Here is a 19301-nt window from a genome sequence, read left to right on the forward strand (position 1 = left end):
GGATACTGGGAGTAATGGGAGGAATGGGGTGTAATGGGGAGCAATGGGGGTAATGGGGGTAATGGGGGTAATGGGAGTAATGGGGGTAATGGGGGTAATAGGGGGCAATGGGGAGCAATGGGGAGCAATGGGGAGCAGTGGGGGAACTGGGAGCACCGGGGGGATTGGGGGGAATGGGAGCACTGGGAGTGCAGGGAGCACTGGGGAGATGGGAGCAGTCCCCTTATGGAGGCACTCGGGTTACTGGGAGCCCTGGGGTTACTGGGAACACTGGGAAGCACTGGGAGCACTGGGAGCGCTGGGAAGCACTGGGAGCACTGGGAGCAGTGGGAGCACTGGGAAGCACTGGGAGCACTGGGAGCACTGGGCAGCACTGGGAGCACTGGCAGCACTGGGAGCAGTGGGAGCACTGGGAGCACTGGGAGCACTGGGAGCACTGGGCAGCACTGGGAGCACTGGCAGCACTGGGAGCACTGGGAGCCCTGGGAACACTGGGGTTACTGGGAGCACTGGGGTTACTGGGAGCACTGGGAGCCCTGGGCAGCACTGGGAGCACTGGGAGCAATGGGAGCACTGGGAACAATGGGAGCACTGGGGTTACTGGAAGCACTGGAAGCACTGGGAGCACTGGGAAGCACTGGGCAGCACTGGGAGCACTGGGAGCACTGGGGTTACTGGGAGCACTGGGAACCCTGGGCAGCACTGGGAGCACTGGTGTTACTGGGAGCACTGGGTGTCCGTCCCCTGTCCCTGTGCCCCTCCCGTGTCCGTGTCCCCCCCGCAGCCCCTCCCAGTGTCCTATTTTCCACCAGTGGCCATGGCAACGGGATAAGGGACACGGGGGGGACATGGAGGGGAAAGGATGGACGTGGGATACGGGATATGGGGTATGGGGGATGGGGGATGGGGGATGGGGTATGGGGTATGGGATATGGGATGTGGGACATGGGATATGGGGTCTGGGATATGGGGTGTGGGATATGGGGTATGGGATATGGGATATGGGGTATGGGATATGGGGTATGGGGTATGGGATATGGGGTATGGGGTATGGGATATGGGATATGGGGTATGGGATATGGGGTATGGGATATGGGGTATGGGGTATGGGATATGGGATATGGGGTATGGGATATGGGATATGGGGTATGGGATATGGGGTATGGGGTATGGGATATGGGGTATGGGGTATGGGATATGGGATATGGGATATGGGGTATGGGGTATGGGATATGGGGTATGGGATATGGGGTATGGGGTATGGGATATGGGGTATGGGATATGGGGTATGGGATATGGGATATGGGGTATGGGGTATGGGATATGGGGTATGGGGTATGGGATATGGGGTATGGGATATGGGGTATGGGGTATGGGATATGGGGTATGGGGTATGGGATATGGGGTATGGGATATGGGATATGGGGTATGGGATATGGGGTATGGGATATGGGATATGGGGTATGGGGTATGGGATATGGGGTATGGGATATGGGGTATGGGGTATGGGGTGAAGGGGTTTATGGGGACACCCCCGCTGGGGGCGGGGCCGCAGGTGCTCGCGCTGTGCCCGCCCCGCCCCCTCCTCCAGCCCAGTTCATCCGGTTCAACCGGTTGAACTGGGAACTGGGGGGGTGGGGCCGTGTTTGGGGGGGGGAGGGGCAGCCCCGGAGCCCCCTCTCCCTCCCCCCCCCCCCGTTAATCGCTGGCACCAATTGGAGCCGTGAGAGGATTAAAGGGGGGAGGGGCCCCAACATCAGCACCCCCCTCCCCCCCCAGCACCCACTGCCCCTCCCCCCCCAGCACCCATTGCCCCTCCCCCCCCAGCACCCATTGCCCCTCCCCCCCCCCCCGGGCTGGTTCTGGCACCCATGGGTGCTGGCGCTGACCCAGCACACGGCAGCAGCACCCATGGGTGGCACCCATGGCCTAATACTGCAACAGCCAACTTTATTCAAGGCACTTGGGAGCAAGAGGACACATCCAGATGTTAGGGTCCCCATCCAGGTGTGGGGGTCACAATCCTCCTGTTGGGGTCCACATCCAGATGTTGAGGTCTGTATCCAGATGTTGGGGTCAACATCCAGATGCTGAGGTCCCCATGCAGGTGTGGGGGTTCCCATCCAGATGCTGGGGGTCCCCATGCAGATGCTGGCATCCCCAGCCACGTGTTGGGGTCCCCATCCAGATGTTGAGGTTTGCATCCAGATGTTGGCATCTCTATGAAGATGCTGCTGTCCCTATCCAGATGTTGGGGTCCCCATGCAGATGTTGGTGTCCCTGTCCACATGTTGGGGTCCCCATCCAGATGCTGGGTGTCCCCATCCAGGTGTCGGAGTCCACATCCAGATGTTGGAGTCCACATCCAGATGTTGGGGTCCCCATCCAGGTTCTGGGGTCCTTCCCCACCATTTTCTCCACCCAACCCTTCCTCTCTCCCCCCCACCACTATGGGGCGCATCCATGGATACCGCTATGGGGAGCAACCATGGGTACTGCTATGGGAGCACCCACAGGTACCTCTATGGGAGCACCCATGGGTACCACTATGGGGAGCACCCATGGGTACCTCTATGGGGAGCACCCATGGGTGCCGCTATGGGAGCATCCATGGGCACCACTATGCGGAGCAACCATGGATACCACTATGGGAGCACCCACGGGTATCTCTATGGGGAGCACCCGTGGGTGCCGCTATGGGTGCACCCATGGGTACCGCTACGGGGAGCACCCATGGGTGCTGCTATTGGCACCCCCCTGGGTACCACTATGGGAGCACCCATGGGTGCTGCTATTGGCACCCCCCTGGGTACCACTATGGGAGCACCCATGGGTGCTGCTATTGGCACCCCCCTGGGTACCACTATGGGAGCAACCCTGGGTGCCTCTATGGGGAGCACCCATGGGTACCGCTATGGGAGCACCCATGGGTACCTCTATGGGGAGCACCCATGGGTACCGCTATGTGAGCACCCATGGGCACCGCTATGTGAGCACCCATGGGTACCGCTATGGCAGCACCCACAGGCACCGCTATGTGAGCACCCATGGGTGCACTATGGGTGCAGGCTGCCCCCATCCAGGAAGTCCTGTATGATGCGTGCCAGGGCTCGGGGCTGGTCCTCAGGTAACCAGTGGCTGGCATCGGGCAGCAGGCAGAGCCTGGCACTGGGCCGCAGGCACCGGCGCAGGGATGGCACCAACCGCGGGTCCAGGAGGGCGTCATGGCCACCCCACAGCAGCAGGGTGGGGATGGGGGGAGGCTCCCGGGGGATCGGGGGGCCCCTGTGGGGAGAGGGGGGGAGACTGTGTTAGGGTGGTGGGCAATGGGAGCAACTCCAATGGGAGCAACTCCAATGGGCACCCAACTGGGAGCATCCCCAATGGGAGCATCCCAATGGGAGCATCGCAATGGGAGCAACTCCAATGGGAGCACCATCAATGGGGTACCCAACCGGAAGCACCACCAATGGGGGCATCTCCAATGGGAGCATCTCCAATGGGAGCATCTCCAATGGGAGCAACTCCAATGGGAGCATCTCCAATGGGAGCATCCTAATGGGAGCAACTCCAATGGGAGCAACTCCAATGGGAGCATCCCCAGTGAGAGCATCCCAGTGGGAGCACCCAAATGGGAGCGTCTCCAATGGGGGCGTCTCCAATGGGAGCATCCCCAATGGGAGCACCCAACTGGGAGCGTCTCCAATAGGACCATCCCAATGGGAGCAACTCCAATGGGAGCATCCCAATGGGAGCACCATCAATGGGATCACCACCAATGGGGCACCCAACCGGGGGTGTCTCCAATGGGAGCATTCCAGTGGGAGCATCCCAATGGGAGTATCCCCAGTGGGAGCAACTCCAATGGGAGCAACTCCAGTGGGAGCACCATCAATGGGACACCCAACTGGGAGCATCTCAAATGGGACCACCCCAAAGTGGAGAACCCCAAGTGAAGCCCCATAATTGGGCACCTAAATGAGATCAACCCAAAGAAGAACAACTCAATGGGATCCCACCAATCCATAACACCCATCCCATAACCCACAACCCAAGCACACCCAACAGGGATCATCCCAAAGAGGAGCACCCAACAGGACCCTACCAACACCAGCACCCAATGGGACCCTACCAACACCAGCACCCAATGGGACCCTACCAACACCAACACCCAACCAGGAGCACCCAACCCATAACCCCCAACCCAAGAGCACCCAACCGGAACCATCCCAAAGAGGAACACCCAATGGGATCCCCAACCCCCAATCCAAGAGCACCCAACTGGACCCATCCCAAAGAGGAACAACCCAATGGGATCCCCCAACTGGAACCATCCCAAAGAGGAACATCCCAATGGGATCCCCCAACCAGAACCATCCCACAGAAGACCCCTTGACTTGTATCCCTCAATGGGGACCCCCCCACCCTGCACCCCCCAACCAGCAGCCCCCAATGGTTCCCCCCCCACCTGAAGAGGTTCCGGTAGTGGTGCAGGGGGGGGCTGAGCCCCCCAGGCTGGGCCAGGCTGTAGATGTAGGCATCGAGCTCCTGCTCCGTCAGGCTCCGGCCGGGGCTCTGGATCCCAGTCCATGCTCCGGTCAGGATGAGCTTCACCAGCTGCACAGCCCCATAGGGACAATGATGTGGGGCCCATAGGGACAATGGATGTGGGGCTCCATAGGGACAATGGATGTGGGGCCCCATAGGGACAATGGATGTGGGGCTCCATAGGGACAATGGATGTGGGGCCCCATAGGGATAATGATGTGGGACCCCATAGGGATAATGATGTGGGACCCCATAGGGACAATGGATGTGGGGCTCCATAGGGACAATGGATGTGGGGCCCCATAGGGATAATGATGTGGGACCCCATAGGGATAATGATGTGGGACCCCATAGGGACAGTGGATGTGGGGCTCCATAGGGACAATGGATGTGGGGCTCCATAGGGACAATGGATGTGGGGCCCCATAGGGACAATGAATGTGGGGCTCCATAGGGACAATGGATGTGGGACCCCATAGGGACAATGGATGTGGGGCTCCATAGGGACAATGGATGTGGGGCCCCATAGGGATAATGATGTGGGACCCCATAGGGACAATGGATGTGGGGCTCCATAGGGACAATGGATGTGGGGACCCATAGGGACAATGATGTGGGGCTCCATAGGGACAACGGATGTGGGGCCCCATAGGGACAGTGGGTGTGGGGCCCCATAGGGACAATGATGTGGGGACCCATAGGGACAATGATGTGGGGCTCCATAGGGACAACGGATGTGGGGCCCCATAGGGACAGTGGGTGTGGGGCCCCATAGGGACAATGATGTGGGGCCCCATAGGGACAATGAATGTGGGGCTCCATAGGGACAATGGATGTGGGGCCCCATAAGGACAACGGATATGGGGCCCCATAGGGACAATGGATGTGGGGCTCCACAGGGACAATGGATGTGGGGTCCCATAGAGACAATGGATGTGGGGCTCCATAGGGACAATGGATGTGGGGCTCCATAGGGATAATGGATGTGGGGCTCCATAGGGACAATGGGTGTGGGGCTCCATAGGGACAATGGATGTGGGGCTCCATAGGGACAATGGATGTGGGGCCCCATAGGGACAGTGGATGTGGGGCTCCATAGGGACAATGGATGTGGGGCCCCATAGGGGGCTCTGGGGCCGCATGTGGGGCTCAGGGGGGGGTGTGGGGTGGGACCCACCTCGAAGTCCGCCAGGGAGAGCAGCAGCTCCGGTAACCAGGGCAGCTGGAACAGGAACACGAAGCTGGAGCGAAGGAGCTGAGTGGGGTGACCCAGGGTGAAGCCTGAACACAGAGAGGGATATGGGGTCAGGGGAGGGGTGGGGGGGCTGAGAGCTGGCATCTGATGGTACCTGATGGTAATGCCATGGCAGATGGTACCCAATGGTGTGGTCATCGGACACATGGCACCCAATGGCATGGGCATGAGAGATGGGACCCAATGACCTGGTCATCAGACACATGGCAGCCAATGGCAAGGCCATGAGAGAGGACACTCAATGGTATGGTCATGAGAGATGGCACCCAATGGCATGGGCATCAGAGAGATGGCACCCAATGGCTTGGACATGAGATAGCACCCAACTGCATAGCCATGAGAGATGGCACCCAATGATATGGTCATGACAGAGAGCACCCAATGGCAATGCCATGGCAGATGACATCCAATGGCATGGTCATGAGAGATGGTACCCAGTGGTGTGGTCATCAGACACATGGCACTCAATGGCATGGCCATGAGATAGCACCCAACAGCATGGTCATGAGAGATGGCACCCAATGGCAATGCCATGGCAGATGGCACCCAATGGCTTGACCATGAGAGATGGTACCCAGTGACCTGGTCATAAGAGATGGCACCCAATGGCTTGGACATGAGATAGCACCCAACAGCATGGCCATGAGAGATGGCACCCAATGGCAAGGCCATGAGAGAGGACACTCAATGGTATGGTCATGACAGAGAGAACTCAATGGTAATGCCATGGCAGATGGCACCCAATGACCTGGGCATCAGACACATGGCACCCAATGGGTTGCCCATGACAGACAGCACCCAACACCATCACCCACCTCACCCCACCCCACATCCATCCCACCCCCCCCCCCCCTCACCCGCCATGACAGCGCGGTGCGGCGCATCCATCACCACCAGCTTCTCCACCAGCTCCGGGTGCCCCTCGGCCAGTTCCCAGGCCAGGACCCCCCCCCAGTCGTGTCCCACCAGGATACACTTGTGTGTCGCGGGGGGGGCTCCGGGGGCCCTGCCGGCTGCTCCCAGCTCCTCGATGACCTGGCGCACGTCCTCCAGCAGCAGCTCCAGCCGGTACTGCTGCCGCTCGCGGGGCTTGGAGGAGGCTCCATAGCCGCGGAGGTCCAGAGCCACCACCCGGTACCGGCCACCAAACTCCTGCAGGAGGTGGCGCCAGCAGAACCTGCGGACGGGTCAGAGGGGTGGTGGTGATGGTAGTGATGGTGGTGGTCACCATGGTGATGACCATGATAACCATCATGGTGATGGTGGTGGTGACCATGGTGACTGTGGTGATGACATCCATAGTGACGATGGTGACCATGGTGATGACCATGATGGTGATGGTATCCATGGTGACCATGGTGATCATGACAATGATGGTGATGACCATGATGGTGATGGTGGTGGTCACCATGGTGACTGTGGTGATGATGGTGATCATGGCAATGATGGTGATGGTATCCATGGTGACCATGGTGACCGTGGTGATGATATCCATGGTGCCCATGGTGATCATGGCAATGATGGTGATGACCATGATAACCATCATGGTGATGGTGGTGGTCACCATGGTGACCGTGATGATGATGATGGTGTTGACAGTGGTGACCATGATGATGACCACAGTGATCAGGATGACCATGATGATGACAGGGATGACCATGGTGACCATGATGACAATAATGATGGTGGTGGTGACCACGGTGATGATGGTGGTGACCATGGTGACCATCATAGCATGATGACCATAGTGATGATGATGTCTTTGATGGCCATGGTGACCATGGTGATGACCATGGTGATCATGATGACAAAGGTGGTCACCATGGTGGTGATGATGACCATGGTGATGATAGCATTGACCATGGTGACCATGATGATGGTGCTGGTGACCACGGTGACTATGACAACCATTGTATCATGATGACCATAGTGCTCATGACAATGATGTTTGTGATGCCCATGGTGACCATAATGATGGTGATGATGTTGGTACCCACCAGTTCTGGGGGAAGCCATGGAGCAGCAGCATCAATGGGGCTGTGGCAGGACCCCGGGTCACATAGTGGAGCACCACCTCTGAGTCCTAAAGAGTGTATGGGGGGTTGTGGGTCAGTGGGGTTCCCCTACCCCAAAACCACCCCCCACCCCATAACCCCCCTCCCCATAACCCCCCACCCCATAACCCCCTCCCTTGCCCCCCAAGTCCCCCTGCCCCCCCCACCTTGAGCCGCAGGTACTTGTGCTCCCCATAGGTGCCATCAGCCAGGCCGGGGGGGGGCTGGTCCCGCACCCGGCGCCCGAAGGTGGCTCTGGGTCCCCTGCGCAGCAGCACCCACAGCCCCCACAGCCCATAGGCCACAGCCGCGGCCACCGTGGCCACTGCCACCCCCAGCCTGGCTGCCAGGTCCCATATGGCCAACAGCAGCCGGGTGGGGGCCAACAGCAGCGAGCACAGGGACAGGAGCATGGCCGGGACCTGTGGGGACACAGGGGAACGTGGGGGGTGCATCCAATGGGGGCTGTATCCCATGGGGTCCCCATCCCTGTGGTGCCCACATCCCTATGGTGCCATGTCCCCATGGTGCCCCCATCCCCAGGGTCCATGTCCATGGTGGTGCCCCCATCCCATGGTGCCCCCATCCCTATGGAGACCCCACCCCTATGGTGCCCCCATCCCTATAGTGCCATGTCCATGCTGGTGCCCCCATCTCTATGGTGCCCCCATCCCATGTGGCCCCCACCCCTATGGTGCCCTCATCCCTATGGTGCCATGTCCATGGTGCCCCCATCTCTATGGTGCCCCCATCCCATGTGGCCCCCACCCCTATGGTGCCCTCATCCCTATGGTGCCATGTCCATGGTGCCCCCATCCCAATGGTGGCTCCATCCCATGGTGCCCCCATTCTCATTGTGCTCACATCCCTATGGTGCCCCCACCCCTATGGTGCCATGTCCATGGTGGTGCCCCCATCCCCATCCCATGGTGCCCCCATCCCTATGGTGGCTCCATCCCTATGGTTCCCCCATCCCTATGGTGCCCCCATATCTATGGTGTCCCCATCCCTATGGTGCCCCCATCCCCATGGTGCCCCCATCCCATGGTGGCTCCATCCCATGGTGCCATGTCCATGGTGGTGCCCCCATCCCCATCCCCATGGTTCCCCCATCCCTATGGTGTCCCCATCCCTATCGTGCCCTCATCCCTATGGTGCCATCCCTATAGTGCCCCCATCCCCCCCCCATGGCACCCACCCCATGTGGCCCCCCCCCCCACCCCCCCCCCGTCCCCCCGGGGTTGCCCTTGTCCCGTCAGTTCCATGTCCCGTCCCCGCCCCCCCCGCGGTGCCCTTGTCCTGACCCCGGGTCCCCCCCCCCCTCCCCTCCCCCCATCCCGTGTATCCGGTCACGGCCCCGCCCCTATCGCGACAGCTCTGGGGGGGGGAGGGGTTTGTGTCGCGACACGAGGGGGTCCCCGCCCCTCCCCCCCCCCCCCCCGACCTTCTCGTTCCGCTTCCTCCGCCCGCCCGAGCTCAGCCGCTCCAGGCCCCGCCCCCTGCACGCTCATTGGTCAGCGCCAGGGAGGCGGGGCTGAGGTGGCGGCCAATGGGAGCGAGGGGTGGAGGTCACGTGAGGGGGGAAGGAAAAGTTCCCAACTTTGGGGCTTTTTGGGGCCATTTTCGAGGTTTTTGGTTTTTCTTTTTATTTTCTAAACTTTTTTACCCCCCTTAAAGTTTTTTTCCAATTTTTCGCTTTTTTTAACCTTTTTTTACCTTTTTTTTTCGACATTTTTCCCTTTTTCTCCATTTCTTGCACTTTCCTTTTGACTATTTTTGCTTTTTCCATCTTTTCCCTTTTCTCTATTTTAACCCAATTTCTCCTGTTCTTTTTACCCCTTTTCCCTCATTTTTCCCCATTTCACCCTTTTTTGTCCCTTTTTTCTCCTAAATCTTAAATTTTAAATCTCAAATGAAAAGTTTAACCCTCAAATTTCAAAAGTGAATCCTCAATTTTCCAATTTAACCTTGAAATCCTCAAATTTCCCATTTCACTCTCACATTCAGCCTCAAGTTTTCAAATTTAACCTTAAAATTTCGAATTTAACCTCAAAATTTCAAATTTCAACATAAATTTTCGAATTTAACCTCAAAATTTCAAATTTCAACCTAAATTTTCTAATTTAACCTTCAAATTTCATCCTCAAATTTCAGATTTAACCCTCACATTTCAGTGTTAAGCCTCAATATTTAACCCTAGAATTCCAAATTTAACCCCAGATTTTCAAATTTCAACCTAAATTTTACGATTTAACCCTCAAATTTTCACCCTCAGATTTCAGATTTCACCCCAAATTTCACCTTTAACCCTCAAATTCCAAGCCCCAATTTTCACCCTGATCTCAAATTTAACCCCAAATATTCAAAATTTCCCCTCAAATTTCAAATCCAATCCTCAAATTCCCAAATCTCCTTTTCCCCACGGTTGGAATTCGGGGGTGACCCCAAGGGGGGTTGGGCAGGACCCCCCCCCCCCCGCCCCCCCCATTCCCCAGGCTCCGCCCCCCGTTGGAAGAACCGGCCAATCCCGTGGCTTGTTTTATACAAAACCAAAAGAGCTGCGTTTATTCCATCATCAGCATCAGCATTGGCCCCGCTCAGGCTCCGGCTCCAGCTCCGGCTCCGGCTCCGGCTCCGGCTCCGGCATCAGTATAATAATAATAATAATATAATAACATTAATGGGGGGGCTCCGCTCCAGGGCTCGGGAATGCCGGGAATGGGCTGGAGCTCAGCCGGGAGAACCATGGGAATGGGGCTAAAAACATGGGAGAAAACGGCGACTTTGGGGGGAAATGGGCAAAATGGGGGGGGGGGGAAGGAGGAAAATGAGGGGAAAAGATGGAATAAAGGGGGAAAAGACATAAAGAAGAATGGGAATGGGGGAAAAGGAGGAAAATGAGGGGAAAGAGGGAAATAAAGAGGGGAAAAAAAGGAAGCTAAAAGGAAAAAGAAGAGGAAAAAAGAGGAAAACAGGAGGAAAAACAGGAAAAAGGGGAAAAAACAGTGAAATAAAAAATTAAAGGAGGAAAAAGGCAAAAATGGGGAAAAATAGAAAAAAAAGGGGAAAAAAAGGGGGAAAATGAGCGGAAAAATAAGGAAGAAAGGGGAAATAGAAGGAAAAAAGAAAAATTAAGGGGAAAGGAGAAAAAATAGGAAAAAAATAGGAAAAAGGGGAAAAAATAGGAAAAAAAGGAAAAATGGGAAAAAAAAGGAAAAGAAATAAGAAAAAGGGGAAAAGAAAGGGAAAAAGGAGAAAAATTGGGGAATAAAAAGGAGAAAATCAGAAAAAGGAGGAAAAAAGGAGGAAAACGAGGGAAAAATTGGGGAAAAAGGTTTAAAAAGTAGGGGAAAAAGAGGAAAACCCCCAAAATGTGAAGGGGGGGGGAGCTCCCCTCCCCCCCCCGCCCCTCCCCCCTTCCGGCTGCCCCTTGCCCCCCTCCCCCCGCCCCTCCCCCCCCGCCCATCCCAACGTTCCCATTTTGTCGCCGTTTTGAATCCGTTTTTAATTCCGAACAGAAATTTCCTTCTTTTTTTGTCGTTTTTTTTCCAAAATACGTGAAAAAAAAAGAAAAAAAAAAACCAAAAAAAACCACCCAAATAAAAATAAACCCAGAATATACATTGGGAATGGGGGGGGGGGAGGGGCCTTTTCCCGATGGATTCGCGTCCCGATCGTTTTCCGCTGGGATCGGACCTAAAATCTCGTTCCTTTTGGCTGATTTTTAGGATTCAGGTGGTTTTTCCTTAGGGATTCGCTGTGAAAAGAGGGAATAAAGGGGGAAAAGAAGGAGAATTCCCGGCATTCCGGGGGCGCCGATCCCGATCCCGATCCCGCATTAACACTGAACGGAGAGTCCGAAGCTTGGGTTTGACTTTTCCATGTTTTTTTGTTTGTTTCGCGGGGGAGGGAAAAAGGAGAAAAAATTTTTGTGGAATTTTTTTTTTTCTGGATTTTTTTTCCCTGTTTTTTGTTTTTTTCTGGGAATTTTGTGGGTTTTTTTTTTCCTTGGAAAGAGTCAAATCGGGAGGCAGGAAACCGGAGCCGCTAGAAAAGGTTTTCCTCGAAGATGGCCAATAAATCGCTCTGGAAGTTCATGTCGATCGTTGCTGCCATCTGCAAGAGAAGGGAACAGGGTCAGGAATTCCGGGATTCCCGTCGGCATTCCCAGATTTTGCCATTCCCAAGGGTTTTTATTGGACATTTTTGGGGTTTTTCTATATTCTCAGATGGTTTTTAGGGAACTTTGAGACTATTTTAGTATCCCAACAATTTCCTCACCATTCCCAAGGATTTCTCTGCCATTCCCAGGATATTTTTCACCATTTCTGGAATTATTTTTGGGAATTTTCTATCACTTCTTCACATTTCAGAGGCATTTTTTAGTATCCTCAATAATTTCCCACTATTCCCAAGCATTTTTCCCAGTGACTTTTCAGCATTCCCAGGGATTTTTTGCCATTCCCAGTTTTTTTTCCCATTCCCAGCATTTTTTTCCTGGTATTTGATAACATTCTCAGAGGTTTTTTGTTGCAACTTCAAGGATTTTTGGGTGTCCTCAGTAATTTTTCCACAATCCCAAGGATTTTTTTGGCATTCCCAGGAATTTTTTCCGCATTCGCAGAGTTTGGGAATCTTTTTGGGAATCACAAGTTTATTATTTCCATTCTCAAAGGGTTTTCCTTGTAACTCTGGGGATTTCGGAGCATCCCAAAGGAGACCTTGAAGCATCCCCAGGGATATTTCAGCATTCCCAACCACTTTCCAGCATCCCAAGGAATTCTTTATGGCATCCGTGGGGATTTTCAGTCTCCCTGGAGATTCTGCAGCATTCCCTATGGATTTTCCACCCCCCCCCCCCAGGCTTCCTGCAGCATCCAGGGAGGGATTTCCCTTTGCATTCCCAAGGATCACTCACAATCCCTATGTGTGTTCTCACTTCCCTATGGATTTCCCCCCCCCCCCCCAGGCTTCCTGCAGCATCCAAGGAGGGATTTCCCTTCACATTCCCAAGGATTGCTCACAATCCCTATGTGTGTTCTCACTTCCCTATGGATTTCCCCCCCCCAGGCTTCCTGCAGCATCCAGGGACGGATTTCCCTTTGCATTCCCAAGGATTGCTCACAATCCCTATGTGTGTTCTCACTTCCCTATGGATCCCCCCCCATAGGGCATCCCCCTCACCGCTTCCCGACGCCTCCGCTCCTGCTCCCTCTTCCTGGCCATCTCCCGCTGCTGATCCAACATGGATTGGGAAGCCTGGGGCTGGGAGCTCTGGGCCTGTGGAGCTGCCACCACCGGTGCCTGCTGCTGCTGCTGCTGCTGCTGCTGCTGCTCCTGGCGTCTCCGCACCTCCTCGTGCACCCGGCGCGCCTGCTCCATGGCATCCTCATCCTCACGGCTCCTGCCAAGCACCGGGATGGGCATCAGGAATGGGGAGCATGGAATGTGGGCATGGAATCCAATGGGGTTTGGGATCGGCATGGATCGGGGTGGGACGTGGGATGGGATCACATCTGTGGTGTGGATCGAGCTGGGGTGCATTGTGATGTGAGAGGGGATGAGATCCATGGCACCAGATGGGGTCATGCCACAGATCAGAGTGGGTTTGTGCACAGAGATGGGATTAGATTCATGCCATGAACTGGATTAGATTCATGCCATGAACTGGATTAGATTCGTGCCATGAGATCAAGATCAGATCAGGTCCACGGCACGAGGCTGGATCATGGAACAGACTGGATCTGATCTGTGCCATAAGTTGGGATTGGGTTTGTGCCGGAAGATGGGATCAGATTTGTGCCAGGATGTGGGATCATGCCATGGATCAGATCAGATCCATCGCATGAGGCTGGATCATGGAACAGACTGGATCCCATTTGTGCCATGAGTTGGGATTGGATCTGTGGTGGAAGATGGGATCATGCCACAGACTGGATCCCATTTGTGCCATAAATTGGGATAGGATCTGTGCTGGAAGATGGGATCAGATTTGTGCCAGGAGGTGGGACCATGCCATGGATCAGATCAGGTCCACAGCATGAGGCTGGATCATGGAACAGACTGGATCCCATTTGTGCCATAAATTGGGATAGGATCTGTGCTGTAAGAATGGGATCAGATTTGTGCTGGGAGGTGGGATCATGACATGGATCAGATCAGATCCATGGCACGAGGCTGGATCATGGAACAGACTGGATCTGATTTGTGCCATGAGCTGGGAATGGGTTTGTGCCATGAGATCATGCCACAGACTGGATCCCATTTGTGCCATAAATTGGGATAGGACCTGTGCCGGAAGATGAGATCAGATTTGTGCCGGGAGGTGGGACCATGCCACGGATCAGATCAGATCCACAGCACGAGGCTGGATCATGGAAGATACTGGATCCGATCTGTGCCATAAGTTGGCATTGGATTTGTGCTGGAAGATGGGATCATGTCACGGACTACTGGATCTCATTTGTGCCATGAGTTGGGAATGGGTTTGTGCCATAAGATGAGATCATGCCACAGACTGGATCCCATTTGTGCCATAAGCTGGCATTGGATCTGTGCCGTAAGAATGGGATGAAACTTGTGCCAGGAGATGGGATCATGCCATGGATCAGTTTTATGCCACCAGATGTGATGCGCGCCCCACAATGGGCTCACTCCATGGCCCATTCCCACCCCCCAAACCCCTTCCATGGGGCTGGGGCTGCTCTCACCTCATCCTCTCCTGCTCCCGTCGCATCCTCTCCTTCTCCCTCTCCACCTGCTCTGCCTGAGCCTTCAGAGCCTTCTCCCTCTCCTCCTTCTCCCTTGCTGCCCTCTTGAACTGCTCGAAGCTGTCGCTGGAGGACTTGGCTGTGGAGGACGGGGTGGTCGGATGCTTCTGCACCAGGCTGGCCCAGGAGCCCATGTTCTTGATCTTCAGGTCCTAGGGACAAGGACAGGGATGTGGTAAGAGCTGCTCCGGCTGGGAATGATCCTGGAGCTGTTGCCATGGGGGGGAATGACCAGGGTTGGAGGGTGGGAGTGGTGGGGAAGTGTCTTCTCCCCCAGAGCCAAGCAGGAGGCTCCACATGCACACTCAGAATGGGAGAAGCATGGAATGGGTTGGGAAGGAGCTTAAAGCTCATCCAACTCCAAGCCATGGGTAGTTGAGTTGGAGATCCTGGAGATGCTCAAAATGAGACCCTTGAGATGCTCAAAATGGGATCCTTGAGATGCTCAAAGTGAGACCCCTGAGATGCTCAACATGAGGTAGGGTATGGGTAGGGACACCTTCCATAGAGCAGCTTGCTCCAGCCTGGCCTTGAACACTGCCAGGGATGGATGTGGCATCCAAACCTTCTCCATGCATCCCATCCCAGGGTCCCAGCATCCTCACAGGGAAGCACTTCCAAAGACCTCTTCCCACTTAAATCCTGCCCCTTGGCCTATAGGTCTTGGTCAAAAGCTTCTCTCCATCTTTCTACACATGGAATTAGGTGGAAACCACCACATCCTGGCCAACCTTCTGGTGAGCACCATAGTCCTGCTCGATTTTAGGAGGTTTACCTTGAATTTTGGGGGGTTTTCCCCAATCTTTTACCTTTTTGGGGGCAACAGGGGTTTTGGGCTCCTGCTTCTGCCGCTCCTTCTCCTGCACCCCTGGTGGTGGTGGGTTCTGCTCCGGGGGTCTGATAACGGGTCTGCCCCCTTCCATGGGCTTCATCTCCGTCCCTAAAACCAACAGCTGCTGTCAGAGCCCATCAGGGTCCCCCAGAGGAACACCCCAACATTAGGGGTGATGCCTCCTCAGGCCCTGCAATGGGGTGGCCACGAGAAGGGTGCAATGGGAAGCACTCACTCTGTGGGATGTGAGCAGGGGGTTTGATGCTCTCCGGGTGCTTGGGTGGATCTTGCCTCAATGGGGGGCTGAAGGTCTCGTTACGGATGACAGGCGAATGCATCTTCTCCTCCTTCACCACCATGGGCTGAGATTGGACGACGGAGGCAGCTCTCATCTCCTACCACAGCACAAACCCACCTCAGCACCCAGTCATCGATGCCCATCCCTCAATCCCACCCCTCGCTTCCCAATGTCCCACTGTGAACAGCTGCCCCATGGCTCTCGGTGCTGTGGTCCCAGGCTGGTGATGGGGCTGAGGCCGGTCCCTGGACCCCTTTTTACCTGCTTTTTGGGCTGGATAGTTTGTTGAGGTGGCGACTGGTGGACCAAACCCTGGAACTGCGGCATCTGTGGGGAATGCATCATGAGAGGGGAAGGGGCTTCCCGCAAGTGACCTGGGAACAGGTTGGCAGCAATCAGTAACCATCGTCACCACGGCGCACGCCAAGCATCACCCCCCTCATCCCAACCCCATCCAGCAGCACATCCCATAGGATAATCCCATCCTGCATCAATGGTGGGAGGTCCTCAATGGACCCCGGCTGGAAGCGCTGCAGGGAGCAGGAGATGCTCCATGGCTTGTCCTGCCTTAGGGATGCTCGGATGTGGTGTCCCCCCTGTAAGTGATGTTCCTGGTGGGGCATCGGTATTCCTGGCTGGAAATGCATTCCCTATGGACAGCCAAGTGCTGACACTGCCCTGCCTGCCCCTTGCCCAGCCCCAAGCCATTGCAGTGGGACGGGTTTGCTCTATGAGCAATGGGAGGTCTTCAGGAGCTCCATTGTGTCCCGCTGCCCATGGCAGCTTTGCAGGTAGAAGCAGCTCCAAGCAATTCCTGCCCTCATCCATTCAGATCCAGGGATTTCATCCCTGCACGGAGCTGAGGACAACTCCAGGAGCAAAGACCTGATGAGAACCATGTGGAGAAGCAAAAACAGGAGCGAGACCTCCTGAACCACATGGGTTTGATGGTTTGATGGCTGCTGTCTCCAAAGCACAACACAGATGGAGTTATCCCACCTGGAGACATTCCCAACAGGAATGTCAGTGGTGGCACCATGACCAGGATGGAGATCTGGGATCTCCCAAGCCAACCTTGAAGGCTGAGCCCTGTGGCCACGTTTAATGCCATTGGCTGGAGGTCACACGCAGGGATTCCCCATAGAGCATCCCTTCTTCTCCATCAGGCAACCGTGTTATCCAGGACCATGATCCCAGGAACACTGGGAAGCCTCCATAGGGCATCCATAGCCCTGTTCTCTAAGAGGGTGAAGGAGACCCCAGCTCCACAAGAGAGCATCCAGGCCAGGGTGGTGATGAATGCAAGAGCCCTGAGATCCTCAAAGGACTGAGACCAAGGCCCTCAAAGACCTGAAATCCGGGAGCTCCTCTGAGGTCACTGAGATCCCACAGGATCCAAGATCCTTGCTCCTCAAATGTTTGATATCCCTGAGCTCAATGATCAGAGAACATTGAGGTCCTTGGAACAGTGAGCAAGACCCTCAAAAACACTTCAATAACATCCAAAACTTGAGCTCCTTGAGATCTAAAATACTGGAGAACCTCAAGATGCTGGAGATGCTCAACATGAGATCCTTGAGATGCTCAAAATGGGACCCTTGAGATGCTAAAAATGAGACCCCTGAGATGCTCAAAATGAGACCTTGAGATGCTCAAAATGGGAACCTTGAGATGCTCAAAATGAGACATTTGAGATGCTCAAAATGAGACCCTTGAGATGCTCAACATGAGACCCTTGAGATGCTCAACATGAGACCCTTGAGATGCTCAAAATGAGACCCTTGAGATGCTCAACATGAGACCCTTGAGATGCTCAAAATGAGACCCTTGAGATGCTCAGAATGAGATTCTTGAGATGCTCAAAACCTCCAGGCTCTTGCTCCTCAAACCCTTGAGCTGCTCAACACGAGCCCCTCAGGATCCTCTCCCTGAGCCCCTCCACACCCGGAGCTCCAGTTCCTCATGGATCTGAGCCCCTCCACCACTTCCCATCTCCAAACCCACACCATGATGAGCCCTCCATCATCCTCCTCCTCACTGCTGCCCCCACCCCCCCCTCCACCTCCTACCCCTTCCTCACCGGTCGCATATGGATCTGGCTTATGGTGCCGCGGTGACGGGTGGTGCTGGATGACCTGCTGCGGCTTAGCCGGCGGCGGCGCCTGCGGTGCCGGATGCTGCTGCTGTGGCTGCTGTGGTGGTGCCGGAGCCTGGCCTTGCGGGAGGTGTGATGGGAAGGGCATGGGCTGCATGTGCATGGGCCGCGGCGGCGCCGGATGCTGCAGCTGCGGCACCGCAGCCGGATGCGCCGGAGGCTGCAGCGGCGGCTGCGGCTGCGACTGGACCTTCACTGAAGGGAGAAGAGGAGTCTGAGGCTGCACCTTCTGCAGCTGCTGCAGGTAGAGCTGCATCTGGCTGGTGCTCAGAGGCAGGTTGTGGTGCGGCGCCGGAGGCTCCTCGTCCTCCAGCAGGACCTGCGGCGGCTGCGGCAGCGGCGGCTGCGGGAGCAGGGGCTGCTGGCTGAGCGCTGGGGACACCGGCGGTGGGCGCGGGGGCTTCGGTGGCAGGGCTGCGGCGCGGTTACTGGGTCTGGAGGGCTGCTGAGGCAGAGCGTTGTGCAAAGCTGGGGAGGAAGAACAGCGTTAGGGGGGATGCTATGGGGCTGGGGTGGGTCTCTCCTTAAGGGGGGACCTTAGACCAGCTCCAGGGCCTAAAGGGGCTCCAGGAGAGCTGGAGAGGGGATTGGGACAAGGGTGGGATGAGGAGGGACAGCTTCCAATAGGGAGAGAGGGGATATGGGGATATGGGGATGAAGCTCTTCCCTATGAGGGTGGTGGGACACTGGGATGGGTTGAATGGAGAAGGTTTGGATGAACCATACAATAGTTAGGATTGGAAAGGACCTCAAGATCATCCAGTTCCAACCCCCTGCCATGGGCAGGGACACCTCACACTAAACCATAGCACCCATAGAAACCACATCATCCCTGGCAGTGTCCAAGGCCAGCTTGGAGCAAGCTGCTCTATGGAAGGTGTCCCTGCCCATGGTAAGGGGTTGGAACTGGATGGTCCTTTCCCACCCAAACCAGTTGGGGATACGGTAACAGCACCATGGTGCAGAGAACCTCCTATTGCCTACCCATGGATCCTCCATCCCCATCATCCTCCAGGAGGGATTAAATCCCACTCAGCGCCATCCTCTCCCTCCCATCCCAATGAGGAAGGCAACGCCATCCTCTTCCTCCCATCCCAATGAGGAAGGCAACGCCATCCTCTTCCTGCCATCCCAACGAGGAAGGCAACGCCATCCTCTTCCTCCCATCCCAATGAGGAAGGCAACGCCATCCTCTTCCTCCCATCCCAATGAGGAACACACCATCCTCTCCCTCCCATCCCAATGATGAAGGCAACGCCATCCTCTTCCTCCCATCCCAATGAGGAAGGCAACGCCATCCTCTTCCTCCCATCCCAATGAGGACTGCAACACCATCCTCTTCCTCCCATCCCAATGAGGAACACACCATCCTCTTCCTCCCATCCTCAT

At 55.6% G+C, this 19301-nt stretch overlaps 2 protein-coding genes across 4 annotated transcripts in view; both read right to left on the reverse strand.

Annotated features, from left to right (window-relative positions):
• Positions 1-2794: 2794 nt before the first annotated feature.
• Positions 2795-9350, reverse strand: EPHX3 (epoxide hydrolase 3). Its single transcript, XM_034071995.1, has 7 exons — positions 9302-9350; positions 8025-8279; positions 7801-7886; positions 6661-6980; positions 5726-5829; positions 4469-4617; positions 2795-3285 (listed from the first exon to the last, which is right to left on the reverse strand). The coding sequence occupies exons 2-7, from the start codon at positions 8268-8270 to the stop codon at positions 3057-3059; spliced, it is 1134 nt and encodes a 377-aa protein (XP_033927886.1). The 5' UTR covers positions 8271-8279; positions 9302-9350; the 3' UTR covers positions 2795-3056.
• A 2487-nt stretch (positions 9351-11837) lies between these two features.
• Positions 11838-19301, reverse strand: part of BRD4 (bromodomain containing 4) — a 46400-nt gene continuing 38936 nt past the window's right edge. For 2 of the 3 annotated variants that reach the window (XM_034071944.1, XM_034071946.1), the window contains exons 16-22: positions 17838-18380; positions 16019-16131; positions 15695-15854; positions 15437-15567; positions 14568-14779; positions 13042-13261; positions 11865-11973 (exon numbers count right to left, since the gene is read on the reverse strand). In XM_034071944.1, the coding sequence (XP_033927835.1) occupies positions 11905-11973; positions 13042-13261; positions 14568-14779; positions 15437-15567; positions 15695-15854; positions 16019-16131; positions 17838-18380 (1448 nt within the window). In that variant the 3' untranslated portion in view covers positions 11865-11904. Of the gene's footprint in view, positions 11974-13041; positions 13262-14567; positions 14780-15436; positions 15568-15694; positions 15855-16018; positions 16132-17837; positions 18381-19301 lie in introns of all 3 variants that reach the window. The other variant, XM_034071945.1, reaches the window with a different exon arrangement.

Source organism: Melopsittacus undulatus, chromosome 23 (assembly GCF_012275295.1).
Source record: "Melopsittacus undulatus isolate bMelUnd1 chromosome 23, bMelUnd1.mat.Z, whole genome shotgun sequence".
Classification (NCBI taxonomy): domain Eukaryota; kingdom Metazoa; phylum Chordata; class Aves; order Psittaciformes; family Psittaculidae; genus Melopsittacus; species Melopsittacus undulatus.

What these genes read in the sequence shown, in the direction of transcription:
- EPHX3 (XM_034071995.1), bottom strand. Translation starts at nt 8,270, where the DNA reads ATGCTCCTGTCCCTGTGCTCGCTGCTGTTGGCCCCCACCCGGCTGCTG. An exon ending in GCACCGCGCTGTCATGGCGG is followed by an intron (nt 5,830 to 6,660) that starts GTGAGGGGGGGG and finishes CTCTGTGTTCAG; the next exon opens with GCTTCACCCTGGGTCACCCC. An exon ending in CACTACCGGAACCTCTTCAG is followed by an intron (nt 3,286 to 4,468) that starts GTGGGGGGGGAA and finishes CTCTCCCCACAG; the next exon opens with GGGCCCCCCGATCCCCCGGG.